This window comes from Amborella trichopoda, chromosome 13 (assembly GCF_054954075.1).
Source record: "Amborella trichopoda isolate Santa Cruz 75 chromosome 13, AtrichopodaSantaCruz75HAP2 v2.0, whole genome shotgun sequence".
NCBI lineage: Eukaryota > Viridiplantae > Streptophyta > Magnoliopsida > Amborellales > Amborellaceae > Amborella > Amborella trichopoda.
The window spans coordinates 45,600,106-45,614,602 of record NC_142348.1 but is presented as its reverse complement, the minus strand read 5'-3'; the positions used below and the strand labels follow the sequence as shown (position 1 = coordinate 45,614,602).

At 36.3% G+C, this 14,497-nt stretch overlaps 1 protein-coding gene across 4 annotated transcripts in view; it reads left to right on the top strand.

Moving 5' to 3' along the window:
• The first annotated feature begins 376 nt into the window (after positions 1 to 376).
• The window catches only part of LOC18442634 (putative pectinesterase/pectinesterase inhibitor 21), a 40,910-nt gene continuing 26,789 nt past the window's right edge, over positions 377 to 14,497 (top strand). For 2 of the 4 annotated variants that reach the window (XM_088855878.1, XM_088855879.1), the window contains exon 1: positions 377 to 1,736. In XM_088855878.1, the coding sequence (XP_088712004.1) occupies positions 611 to 1,736 (1,126 nt within the window). In that variant the 5' untranslated portion in view covers positions 377 to 610. Of the gene's footprint in view, positions 1,737 to 2,175; positions 3,304 to 14,497 lie in introns of those variants that run through there. The other 2 variants (XM_088855880.1, XM_006852849.4) reach the window with 2 other exon arrangements.

Genomic DNA, 14,497 nt, shown 5'->3' with positions numbered 1-14,497 from the left:
CTCAACATTAAGATGTATGATCATGAAAAATAAAAAGATTTTAAGTCACAGAAATAGTACATTTGACAACATACTATCCACACCGTCCATTTTCAAGAATTTCATATGTTTATAGATCTACTTGATTTTAACCATTTTTAAAATTTAAAATTTTATAATTAGATATAAAAATAGATATAATTAAACATCAAAATTATATACCATGATAAAATTTGAAGGTGAACCTTACCTCTACACCTACGGATGCATTGGTATGCAAACTGCACCCACCCTGTATCTAATGGATCAGGCATGATCCAAATTGACTGCATTGCAAGCAGTCTTCTCCTCCTAGTTTTATGTGTATCCACAAGTCTTTCATTCTTTCCAGCTCAATACTGCATCGCACCAACGGCCTCCCCCATACCATTTCTCTTTCCTTCTCTTCCTCTCTTCACCAGCAAAATGGAGTTTTTCAAAATTGACCCCTCCCTTCCCCTCTCTTTTTCTCATCTCTATCTCTCTATCTATCTATTTGAGAGCTCGAAGCTCTATCCTGCCTCGTGGTGGGACCATGCAGCCGCCACAGCCATTGTGGTCTTTGTCCCCTTGAAGCCACCTGAAACCAGCCATGGCTCCCGCGGCCGCAATCTCTCAAGAAAGCTCCATGATGTCGCCGGAGGACTCCTTTCGAATGGATTCTGAGGAAAGCTTCGAGCCCGTGGACGAGAGGGACCCACAAGAGATCCTCGCTGAGCGGGCGAAGGCCCGGAAGCAGAAGATCATTGTTGTGCTCTCCGCCATCATCCTGGTCTCGATGGTCATGGCCATCTCGATCAGCATGCTCCTCAGCGAGATTGCAGACCCGGAGCATGCCCCTGGCGGGCCCGGCCCATCATCCTCTCTGCAAAAGATCCAGGCCCTCTGTAGCCTCACGGACTACAGGGACCTGTGCATATCCAGCATCTCATCCTACTCCGGCCTCCACATGGAGGACCCGCGGGACTTGATCATGTACTCCATCCAGGCCGCCTCGGATTCGGTGGCAGTGGCCCGCAGAATGGCCATCAAGCTCGCCCAGACTATTGGTGAGGGCCGCACGAGGTGGGCTCTCTCCGACTGTGACCTCCTACTTCGTTACGCGTACGAAGAGCTCAGAGCCGCCCGAGCGAGCATGGACGGTGACACAGTCATGGACATCCCTGGAAAGATTGAGGACATCGTGAATTACCTCAGTGCCGCCGTGACATACCAGTGGACATGCTCCGAAGGGCTCCAAGGAACAAATGGAGGTGTTCGGGACCGAGTAACTGGAGTCCTTAGAAATGGGACTGAGATGTCGAGGAACAGCCTCGCCATGATGTCTGAGGTTCCTCTACTGGATGAGTTGCTGAATGAGGGGAAATTTGGCAGAAAGCTGCTATCTGATAGCAGGGGTATCCAAGTGGAAAGAAGCTTTCTGAAGGGTTGTGGGGATTTTCAGACAAGTTGCAGGGCTTTTCCGGCAGCCAACGTGGTGGTGGCAAAGGATGGGAGCGGCGATTTTCAGACGATCTCGGAAGCGTTAAAAGCAGTAGCAAAGGTACCAAAGGAGAGGCGTGTGATAAGAGTGAAGGAGGGGGTCTATGAGGAGACTGTGAGTGTGACACCAGACATGAGGGACCTCGTCATGATCGGAGATGCACCGGAAAACACAATCATCACCGGAAATCGGAGCTTCAACGATGGACTCACAGAATATAGGACGGCAACTTTTGGTATATTGAATGATTTCCTCTCATAATTTTGAAAGTCATTTACGTTCCTACCCTAAATATTTTTGATAAAATATAAAATACTCAATTTATATATAGAAATTACAAAAAATATCAATTAACTCATTTTTTAATTTTTATCAAAACTGCCACTCGGTCAATTTGAATTTCGTTTTTTTTTTTTTACTTCGTTAGTACGGCATGCCTTAAAGATTGAGGCACTGCTTTACTAACGAAAAAAAAAAATAATTCATGATGTCTGAGTGGCACTTTTAAAAAATTTAAAAAAAATGAGTTGGCCGACCTTCTTTATAATTTCCACTTATACGCTAAACTTTTTGTAATTTACCTCTAATTTTAGGGTCTATACGTAAATTACTCTAATTTTTAAAAGGAGTTCCTACTTAGTGGCCAACCCTACTTCCTCCAAACTTGGTTGTAGTGGCATCAGGATCATACTTCACTGCCGTGAACATAACCTTCGAGAACACCGCCGCACCGCATAATGGGGTGGCGGTGGCAATCCTCGTCGAATCCGACCATGCCGCCTTCTTCAACTGCCACATATCCTCTCACAACCGCCCGGTGTACGCCCACACCCACCGCCAATTCTATCGGAACTGTCTCATATCTGGCTCCATAGACCTCATCGCTGGGGACGCCACATCTGTATTCCAGAATTGCACTCTCCAATTGGAGACACCGCCCGGCATCCAACGGGCCTCCATCACAGCCCAAGCCCGGTTAGACAAGCACCAGACTACCGGCACCACCCTGCACAATTGCAGCATCTCGGGCTCGCAAGGCTCGGTGTACTTGGGCCACCCAACCGGGCCTAGGGCCCGAGTGGTGGTGGCCCAGACAGAGATGAGTGGGGTGGTGGAGCCACAGGGGTGGTGGGCCCAGGAAGGGTTGGACGTCAAGGGGGTGTTTTATGGGGAGTTTGAGAACAGGGGTGATGGAGCTAGTCTAAGAGGGAGGATTCGATGGCCAGGATTTCACGCGATGCGAAATCCGATGGAAGTGATGGGTTTCACGGTTGGAGGGTTTATACAAGGAATGTTATGGTTAAACAAAACTGGAGTCCCTTATTACCTTGGTTTATTACCCACTTAACACTCCTTTTCTCTATAAGTCTCTTGGAGCCCCTCATAATCTTGTTTTATTTCACCCCTAAATCCCTCTCTCTCTCTTCTCTTAGGTTAATACCCGCTTGACTTCTCTCTCTATTGAGAAAAACTGGAGTCCAAATGGGCCAGGTGACTGGCTTGGTTAACCGACCCTGAAAAAGTAAGGTCAGGGCTACAAAATATGACCTGAGGGCAAGCAAGGGCCTGATCACAATGGCTCATAAGGTCGGCTTGGGCCGGGTCTGTAGTTTCCTTTAATTTTTTTTATCTTTTCTTTGGATCGGCGCAGCCATCCAAGCCCTATAGGGACCCGGGCCAGGGCTGGGCCAAGGTGGCCGGCCCATCATTTAGATTAGTATTGAGGAAGAACAAACACCGTATCTTGGTTTAGATTGTAAATGAATGTGTAAACATTAATTAACCATCTGCCCCTTATGACCCTTTGCTTCCCTTATGACCCTTTGCTTCTTGTGCTGCTCCTACATTACTTCTTCGAGCTTCTCTCGCTCTCTCTCTCTACAGAATATTGCAATTTTCAGATGTTTGAAGACTTAAAATAAAGCCATTTTGGTTATCTTATATTTGTCTTTTAATTTTCAAAAATTACTTACCAACCGGTTTATTTTACCAAAATTAAGGTCGGGTCCAAAGTTTGAAGAATTTTATGTGGAGGTCCCTGTTTTTCGTGTTTTTTCCTAATCTAGTTTTGCCCCAGTCCGATTTTGCTTACATTGCACCGTATTTTTTTTCTTTTCACTACTTCCTCCTCACCCCACCCCCAAAAAAGAAGAAAACTTTATACAATTGCTACTTCTAATAACAGAACCCTTATTCTCTCCCTCTCAAGAAAATTGGTATTTTCAAATGTTTAATGCTTAAATTAAAAGGCATTTTGATATTTCTCTTCTAATTTTGGAAATTACTTATGAACCGGTTTATTTTACTAGAAGGTCAGGTTCAAATTCTCAAAATTTTATTTGGAGGTCCCTCTTTTTCGTGGTTTATCTATTCTAATTTTGCCCCATGTCAGATGTTACAAATATTGGACAATATTTTTTTATTTTTTAATTGTTATTTTTGTTTACAAAGAGACTATTTATCTTTTATACATAGAAATCATAATCATTCCCACTAATTAGATGTCAAATTGATTTGTGGGGACTTATGAAGTCCGATAATTTTTTTGGAACTTTATGTCTATCAAATGACACTCTTACAACCAACCATTTTGAAATTTAAAGGACAAGAATAATTGTGACACCTATGTACAAAAGAAACGATACCTATTGATAATATGACACTTAAACTTTAGCCAAATAAATTTATCACTTGTGAACCCTACCCACTTTCTCCCTCCATTCTCTCCTTTGAAGTTTGAACTAATATTGTAGATTTTATTGAATTTCAGCCAAAACCTAATTTTTAACCCATATTGTGGCCCCTCTAGAAACTCTTCCTTGTTTCTCTTCATACTCTATTTCCATCATCAATCCATTTTTTAATGGCAAAAGTTTATATAAGTGTGAGGTTCTATACAATCAAATTAAGGCGTACTTCAAAAATTTTACTAGAAGAGGTTGTTTTGATGCCCAAATATCCTCAAATTGATCATTTCGACCTCAAGATACATGGACATAAGAAAAAAATGGATTTCAAGTTTTGTAAATAATGCATCTTGTAAGGCATTTTTGGACCATCATTTTCAAGATTTTCAAGTTTTCATAGATATAATTTTTGAAGCTTTAAATATATAACTAGAGATGAAAATAAATTATAAGGCTATCACAAAGATTTTCAATATTGAAACCACATTTCTTGACACTATTTGACAGTGCACTTTACTTTGATTGTTTAGAACCTTGGCCCTATACAAATCACACCTTTTTTTAATTATTAGCATATTTCAGCCATATTTTTCACCTTCTTTTTGTTTGTTCACCACAGTCCCTCACACATAAATTGTGCAAGACTAGATGTCTTAAGCCACTATTTTGTGCGTAATAAATGTGTCAACTAAGAAGTCATAATCCACTGCTTTTGAGCTGAAAGGCTATGATCACTAAATCTACTCATTCCAAACCCTGGATAGTTTTTTTTTGCCTTATTGGGGACTTATTTAACATTTTTAATGATTTAATTATGGAAAATATTTACATAAGTCATCGATCTTATACTTTAATGAAAATATTTAATGATTTAATTAGTTTTTTTGTAAAATCGACTAAATATCATTCAATAAAAGTATATATACTTGTATGCTTTCGGATGAACCTATTAGGAGAGGGTGGTAAAAAGATATAAATAAACAAAGAAAATGTACATAAAGAAGGTTTTAAAAGTGCTAGCAAGATGGAGGGGCAAATATTAATGAAGGAGACTCAGCAAATGTGATAGGATGGAGTAATGGAACTTTTAACACCCTTTGGAGACTATGATCCTTATTTCACGAAATCAAGGATATATTATCGATACAAAAATATATAGATACATCATTGTTACAGGAAGGCCAATGAGGAAGCAGATTGTTTAGCCAAGAGTGGAGTCTATCTTGCTTCTTTGTTAGTTAATCTTTACTAGATTTTTGCTTCTCTTGTACATCTTGAAACCCCTTTTGATTTCAATGAAAAGCTTGTGTCAATGTTCAAAAAAAAAAAAAAAAACAAACAAACAAAGAAAATGTACATATTATAAGTAATAAAATAATAAACCGATATTAAGACATTTCCATGTTTAAAAATAAAAATTTCCAAAAACTAAATAAGGTCTGATACCATGAGCCAAGAGAGAGAGATTATGGGTAATGTTTTTTATCTTTTTGGAATTATGATTAATGCACTTAAAAAATGAGCTTATTTTAAAAACCATGTCTTTTAAATCATTTCTTGAAAAATGGACTCTTATGGAATTAGATTTGGGTTTGATTGGTTAAAGTATTGACAATATCACAAGCAATAAGCTTATCATCATTTTGGGATCACGTGACTCTCCTTTTCTCTCTTTGCGAGCTCTTTCTCTCTCCCAAAGTAAAAACCCATTTCGTTCACTCTTACTCTCTCTATCTCATTCTCTCTCTCACACATTCTCTCTATCTTACCCTCTCTCTTTGAGTTGCAGTAACGTGGCTTGTAGTGTGGACCGGCACATATGGTGTTGGACCGCATTACCAACCTTAACTCAAATTCTAAGCGGTCCGGCACACCGGACCGCAAAAACTTAGTTCATAGCTAAAGAGAGAAAGAGAGAGGGTGTGTGAAGAGAGAAAAAGAGAAAGACAAAAAGAATGAGAGAGAAAAAATGAGATAAAAATAGGTTTTTATTTTGAGAGAGAGTGTGTTGGCAAAGAGAGAGAGTCACATGATCTCAAAATCGAGGAGAAGAGAAAGTTAAAGCATTTTTGTCCTAAATCCATTGACTTTTTTATTTAGGGTTAAATATAAAGAAAAACAATACTGAGGTTTAAGTTATGATACAAAAAGTATTTGAAGTCTAGAAAGTTGATTTTGAAGGTATTTATAATTTTCCCTATATAAAATAGGCAAAAACCATGTATGAGATTGGCAAAAACTCAAAAAATAACTCATCTAGAGCTCCTAAAAAGCAAACCAATTTTTTATTGGAGTATTTAAAATCATTGCAAACAATGTACAGTTATAATTGAGACAAAACCGAATCAGTAAGTCCCTTGTTATATACTCAAGGACGATTCAAGTTTCAACAAATCTGAGTCTGTAAAAGATGGCCAAAAGTGCATGAGAGAAGCAACATGGGTAGCTTGTTGAATTTTCCAACAACTCTTTGTTTGTTTTTTTTTCTTTTATGTGAGTTTTCAATTGAAACAATAAATCCATAAAAAACTCCAAAACTTACAAGTAAAATATGATTTAATGGTGCTAATGTCAACTCACGAGAACTAGGCAAGTTTAAACAAGGAAAACGTTTATATCAAGTTGATACCTTAAGATGTAGAATTAATGTGCACGTCTAAAATTATTCGAAATAGGTTGTTTTGATGTTGGAATAACATGAAATGATCATCTCAACATCGAGAAGTACATATATGGATAAAAAAAGAGATTTCAAGCCCTAAAAACAATACATCTTGCAACACATTATTTAGTCTGTCTGTTCTCAATATTTTCATATGTTTATAGATCTGCTTGATTTGAACCATTTTTTGAGTTTAACATTTTATAATTGGAGATTAAAAAATATTTTCATATCATGTTAAGAATTTTCAATATTAAAAATGCATCTTGTAACTAAATTTGGAAGTGCACCTTGCTTTGATTGTTTAAAGTTGCAGCCTTATGCAAACCACACCTTTACCAAATACTCTCAAAGTCATGTTATTATAACCTAACATGATATGCACTATAAGACCTTTCATTTTTTGGTATAAGAAGATCAACAATCATCTTTAGCCATCTAATGTGAAATAAGATAATTTAAAGTGTATCATATACTTTCTCAAATTTTATTTTGAGTTTTGTGCCCAATCAATTACAACCCTCAACCACCAGAATTTACATCTAATAGTCAATAATAAATGCCACTTCCTTGACCAAAAGAAAATGGTCTTATTGCATATATTTCATTAAGACAATGTAAAGCAATAGAGAAGAATGGCGCAATTCTTTTGATATATGATGACATGATGGCCTAGTTCGGTTCTAAAAAACTTTAAAATAAAATAAAAATAGACTAAAACAAATATCTCGATGTCTCTATTCTATCTATACTACATTACTAAGCCATAGTTAATAGGTGGGTAATTGTCACAAGAATAATAAAGGATCCTATTGCTAGAGGATGCAATGCATGTGACTTTCAAATGTTTAGGGCATGATGTAGGGTATCTTCTATTTTCAAAAAAGTGAAAGCATATCATATAAGGAATATATATTATTAAAATAAAAAAAAATCATCAAACTACGTACAAGAGATGAACTGTTTAGTATTTTACCCTTTTTCAACTATTCGAGCTCATGATTATATATCTTTTAAGGAAAAAGTTTATATAAGGATGCAACCTTATAATGTAGAATTACGGATACCCCTCAAAAATCCATCGGAAAAAATAGTTTTAATGTTGAAAAAGCTTTTGATTGATCATCGAGATATATGACCATGAAAAATAAGAAGATTTTAAGTTTCAGAAATAGTGCATTTTATAGCATATTATCTACACCATCCATTTTCAATATTTTCATATGTTTATAGATTTACTTGATTTTAACCATTTTTGAAATTTAAAATTTTATAATTACATATAAAAATAGATTTTGAGATAATCCTAAGAACATTTTACATCAAAATTATATACCATGATAAAATTTGAAGGTGCACTTTACCTCTAAAGCTACATATACATCCGTATGCGAATTGCACCCATCTTTTAATGAGTAGTTTGAAATTAACTCAAAAGATATAGTTAAAGTGTTAAAATAACTCAACTCTCATGGGTAAGGTAAATTTTCCTTTACAACATACGAAAAGCAAAATATATATTCTAAAGTATATTACGCCATTCTTATTAAATATGTAATTATTAAATAAAAATATTAAATTATGAGGAACATATGACCAATGACATATATTCCACTTGGTCGGATATGACGACATGTATTAAAATTTGTCAATTAGAATTTTCTCCAAAAGTTGCATACTAATATTTTAGACTTTTAAATTTTTAGTTATGCATCATTATGCTTTCAAAATTATTTATAAGTAATTTTTACTTTTAAATATTTTAGATTATAAAAAATATTTTTGTCATTTTTAGTACAAAAACCAAAATCCAGCCCTATTTCATTTATGAGTTTTTTATAAAGTTTATATTTTATGGTATTAATTTTGTATTTTAAAAAATAAATATGCTTTAATTTTATATCTTTATTAGGATTTTTCAATAATAAAAACGTTTTGGTGCCTCTTTATCTTTGTTCCTTTTCTTGGGGTTTTTAAATAGCATTCTATTATTTTCTGATTTCTTATGTTTTAGAAATTTATTTCTAATTACTTTTTAAATAGGAATATTCAGTATTTTTGTTATATAATTTTCTAATGCCGTCCCCATTGTGTTACTTTGCTTTTCTATTTTTTCCCTAGCTTATAAATTGTATTTTTGTTTTTGTACTATATCGTTTCGTGGAAAAATACACTACTATGGTATATTTTTTTCCATTTTAGTCCTTTTAAGAACTTTGGTTGGTTTATTTGCCACTTATCAATATTTTTAATTATTAATTTTAAAGAGCAATAAAATGTTTATTATCATATTTTTATTAAAGAACACATGAAAGTCTCTACTTTTCATTATCTAGATAATTTCTATTGTTCCATAAGCTCTTCATGTGAATAACAATAAATATTTGACCTAATTTATTAGGACTTAATAAATGGTGGTGGACATTATAAGTTAATCAATATTTTATGAATATATCCATTAATATAATTTCATGTTTGTTATTTACGTGTTTTGATATACTTCTATCTCTTCTCACAATATTACGTGCAATGCACATGTAGTCCACTAATATATATTAAGCCAAATATGGCTCATAGAAGTGATCATCAATTAGAAACTAGATGAATACTCAATTGAGAGAGTTTTAGGGTAGAAACTAAGCACGATTGGTTCGTGTGAAAATGTTTTTCATGAAAAAGTTTCTTATATCGTCAAGTGTGGGAATATATATATATTTTTTTTAACAGAAGTTCAAGAATATTATTAAAAATCAGGAAATTACAACATAATCAGGAAATTACATTGTTAGAAACCATCAGCTTTGTAAGGGAGGTACCAATTTTCGTCAAATTCTCTGCCAAATCATTAGCTTCACGAAGAACATGAACAAAGGAAAAAAAAAGAGCGGAAGAGAGATCTAAGACCTGAAGCAAGAGTGACCGCAATTCCTAAGGAGGTTTCTTAACCGTATTGCACCAGTCAATGACATTAAGAGAGTCACTTTCAACTATACAGCTAGACATTATGTTTCTGGCTTTTAAAATCTTTAGCCCCTGTAGAAGGGCAAAGATTTGAGTATAATTAGTTGTTTTATCACACAAAGGACCAGCTTAGAAGAACATAACATTGCACTCGCAGTCCCTCACAACTCCACCATACCCCGCAGGCCCCGGATTTACAAGGAAACTCTCGTCAAAGTTAAGTTTAAGCACCCCACTAGGCGGTGCAGACCACCGAAATTTAGGCTTGCATTTACGAATACCCAACTGGAAAAGATTGCAAAGGTTAAACCTAACATCAATTTCCACAATGTCCTTCCCAAACTTAGAAATAGATAAGAATTCCAAGATAAAGTATTGAATTTTCTCCAAAACAAAATCTCAGGAACAACTCTAACCGTCAAAGACTCTTCGATTTCTTTCCTTCCAAATCTCCCAAAGAATTACGCCCCTAGCAATTTGCCAAATAGCCGATCCAATGGGCGGCAAATAAGGCACTGATAAAGACCCCAAAATACCTTTGACCAAAGGAGGTACTACAAGGGGTACCCCAAGTTGTCCAACTCCAAATCTTTGCAGAGAAAGAACAGTGTAAGACCAAATGTGCACAAGTTTCACCATCCGCTTTACAGAACAAACATATATTAGGCAAGATTTGACCTCTCAGAATGAGATTATCCATGGTCAAGACTTTGTCCTGTATTAATAGCCAAAGAAAGGCCTGGATCTTCGGAGGCAGAGGCCACTTCTATATCATGGCAATATTCAGTATGGACCACCGCCATCGATCGTGAAAGAATAAGTAGTACATAGCTTTCACCTAGAACAATCCATTCTTATAAAGGTCCCACACAACTTCATCCTCTGCCATTTGTGGGATACAGACCTCACTTAAAGCAGCTAGGAGTTCAGAAAACTGATTGAGTAACTGATCCGAGATATGGTTGTAACGACGATTAACCTACCACTCAATCTTATCACCCCTTAAAATGAATAAATCTGCATTGGGGTTTTCAACCTTTTAGAATACCAATGGAAGACATATTTCAGAGGAGAGTCATTTAACCATATATAATGCCAGAAGGAAATATTAGTCTCATCTCCATGTAACCACTGAATATCCCTCTAGATTAAGGATTTGCAAAGAGTTATTCCTTTCCAACAAGGTGACATGTCTCTCGAATTCCTTCCTACCCACGCTTTGAATCTATCATCCCCATATTTAGCAGCGACAACCTTATACCATAAATCGCTTTTGAACTTGAGGCTCCGCCACCACCACTTACAAAGCAAGGCCTGATTAACTAATTTAATTGTCCTCACCCCCAAACCTCCTTCCTTCTTCGGAGCACAAACCCTATCCCATCGCAACAAGTAGAATTTCTTGGAGTTGCCTAGAGAGTGCCACAAGAAATTCCTCATAAGCCTTTTGATTTTACGAGCCACAGATGCTGGTTAGTAATGTTAGACAAGCACGCTTTAATCAAGGTGATTCTTCGCCTAAGGATAGATATTTGTATTTTCATAAGTCAAACTTCGTTTGAATCCTTTGAATCACCCTATCCCAAATAGTGATAGGCAGTCGACCATTTGAGATAGGCAATCCAAGATATAAAATTGGGAATTGTTCAACCTTCGCACCCAAAACCTCAGCCAAGACATTCACCAAATATTCCTCACAGTTAATGCCAATAGTCCCCGTCTTCTGAAAGTTAACATTAAGACCAAGAGACACTTCACAGCAATGTAAAAGGGTAGCAAATTAGAAATCTGATGAATCTTTGCATCACAAAAAAGCAAGGTATCATCAACATATTGTAGGTGAGAGATAGAAGGGCCATCATTGGGCAGTTGGAAACCAGAAAAATAACCCTTGGAGACAATATTACGAATGAAAGGCTAAAGCATTCAGCATAAATGGTGAAGAGAAAGGGGGATAGTGGATCACCTTGTCTAAGACCCTTTGAAGCAGCCAGAAGGGCTGCCATTGAACAGAATAGAGAACTAAGCAGATGAGAGGCAACCGTAGATCTAGCTTCTCCATTTGTCCCCAAATCTCACATTCTTCATAATCTCCAAAAGAACACCCCCATTCGACTCTATCATAAGCCTTCTTCATATCAAGCTTGATCAACCAAGCCAGGAGTCCCACTTAAAACACCATATCAAGCTTGATCCACATCCTGAGCGACCATTACACTATCAGTGATCAGTTTATCCTTAATGAAGGCGGAATGAGGGCCCGAAATTATATACGGAAGCACCACTTTTAACCTCTCTGCTAAGACCTTGGCAACAATTTTACTAAGGCTCGACAGGAGACTAATAGGTCTGACATCGCTCAAAGAGGCAATAACATATTTCTTAGCGATTAGGGCGATAAAGGCGGAGTTAACCCCTCTAAACAAATCCCCACTTCTTAGAAAGCCTCTGACCATATTCAAGAGCTCAACATTAACAACATGCCAAAAGGTATGGAAAAAGATTAAAGAAAAGCCATCAACGCCCGGTGCCTTATCACCTGGTAAGGAGAAAATTGTTTTCTTAAGTTCTGACATAGTAACTTCTTCTTCCAGGAAAGAAACCCAAAAAGATAGCAAAACTTGAAACCCAACTCTAGCTAAGCTAGGGGTGACCTTAACCTCAGAGGTCAAGGCCAGCCAGAAGTGGTTACAGACAGCTTCAGCCATGCGATCCTTGTCGTCCAAATCAACATCCTAGATAAAGAGACCAGACATATCATTATGCCTAGTACGAGCATTAGCCATGGCATGGAAGAATTTCATATTCAAATCCCTTTTTTTGAGTCACTTAACAGGGGAACGTTGTCTCCAATAGATTTCTTCAATCCTTCTAAGCTCATGAAGCTTGGTAAAGCACTCATCTCCCTCCCTTTTGAACTCCTTAGATAAAAACCTCAATGATTCAATCTGAGAATCTACCAGCGTGATTTTGTTAAGAGTTTCATCAATCTTCCTTCTAACATTGACACGATTATCCCTTTTTCAAGCCGCTAACTTATGCCTAATATTGAGTAGTTTCTTATGAAGCTGGAAGTTGAGGGAGCCCACTGTAATGGTGTTTTCCCAAGTACTCTTGATTAATTCAATCACCTCCTTCTCCTGCTGCCACCAAATTTCAAACCTAAAGGGAGCAGGGCCTTTAGAAAAATTATCTGTACTCAGCAGAATGGGACCATGATCTGAGGAAAGCTTAGGCAGCGCCTTAATCGAAGCTAAGATCAACACCAGCAAAGGTGGTTCTATCAAGATCACATACCTGCCCACAACAGTTGGCCACCATTTTGATAGTTTCTAACGTCCAAGCATGGAATGGAATATCCTGAAGACTAATACACAAGATTTTTTTTTCTACACATAGGACACATGAGATGAAGGCCTCCACTGATCAAGAGATAACAGTTTGACTTAGATACAAACAAAGCGATTTTTCAAAGCAACTGCAGCGTCCTCTTTAGTTCGAAGAAGGAACACAATCTTAAAGGAGTCCATGATTTTCACATTAGGGGTGTAGGAGAGACCTCATCCCCTTCTGGCCCAATCACTAAGGCCAAAAATATCCGTAGGAGGAGAGAATGAACCCACGATAGGAAAACAAGCGTCTTAACAAATACATGCGGTCAAATCGAACCTAATCTTAACAACATGATCATGTACAAAGATCCCATCATCTTTCACTCCTCTAACCTTCACTGCCTCTCCACCTCCTTCTCTTCTTCATCTCCACCTCCCTCTCTCTCTCTCTCTCTCTCTAATGGACAATACTTGAAAATCATAAAAATTGTGTGGGAATATTTTTACATCAATTACTTGTCAATTGGTGTGACTATATATATATATATATATATATATATATATATATATATATATATATATATATATATATATATATATATATATATATATATATATATATATATATATATATATATATATAAGAAAAGTTTTTTCAATGCCTATAGGCGAAAATGAACAGTGACTTCACCTACCCTCATCACCGTCCAAAGTTTATCACTTGATTACGATTGTCAGGTAGTATTTCATTTTCATTATTTTTTAAAAAATTGGAATGATCTGAGATTTAGAGAGTATGTACATCTTAGTGATACAAACCTAATAAAAAATATAAAAATAATAATTGGTGAAAAAAATTGACCAAAATACCCCTAAAACTTTTTGGAGGTATTTTGGTCAATTTATTTGATATAAAATATTTTTTTTGGTATTTTTTCGTAGATTCGTCTATTTTTTATAAATATACACTCCAAATTTCAAATTATTCTGATTTGTTGGCAAAAAATAAAAAATGAAACACTACTAAACAATCATGACCATGAGATGAACTTTGGACGGTGATGAGGGTATACAAAATCACTGTTCATTTTTGCTTGTAGGCATTTTTCCTACACACACCCATGTGTGTAGGACCCCAAATGATCACCTTTAAATTTGGCATAGATCTCTAGAAAAGTCAGATCCTACACCCATGTGATAACTTCTAGAGATATGTGCCAAATTTAATTGTAAAGGGTGGATTTATTAATTTTGATATCTATTTTTAACAAAAAGTTACCTTTGTAGGGCAAATTTGTAAATATTACTACAAGACAAATGATACTTTTATCATCTCCATAAGAGGTAAAATTGA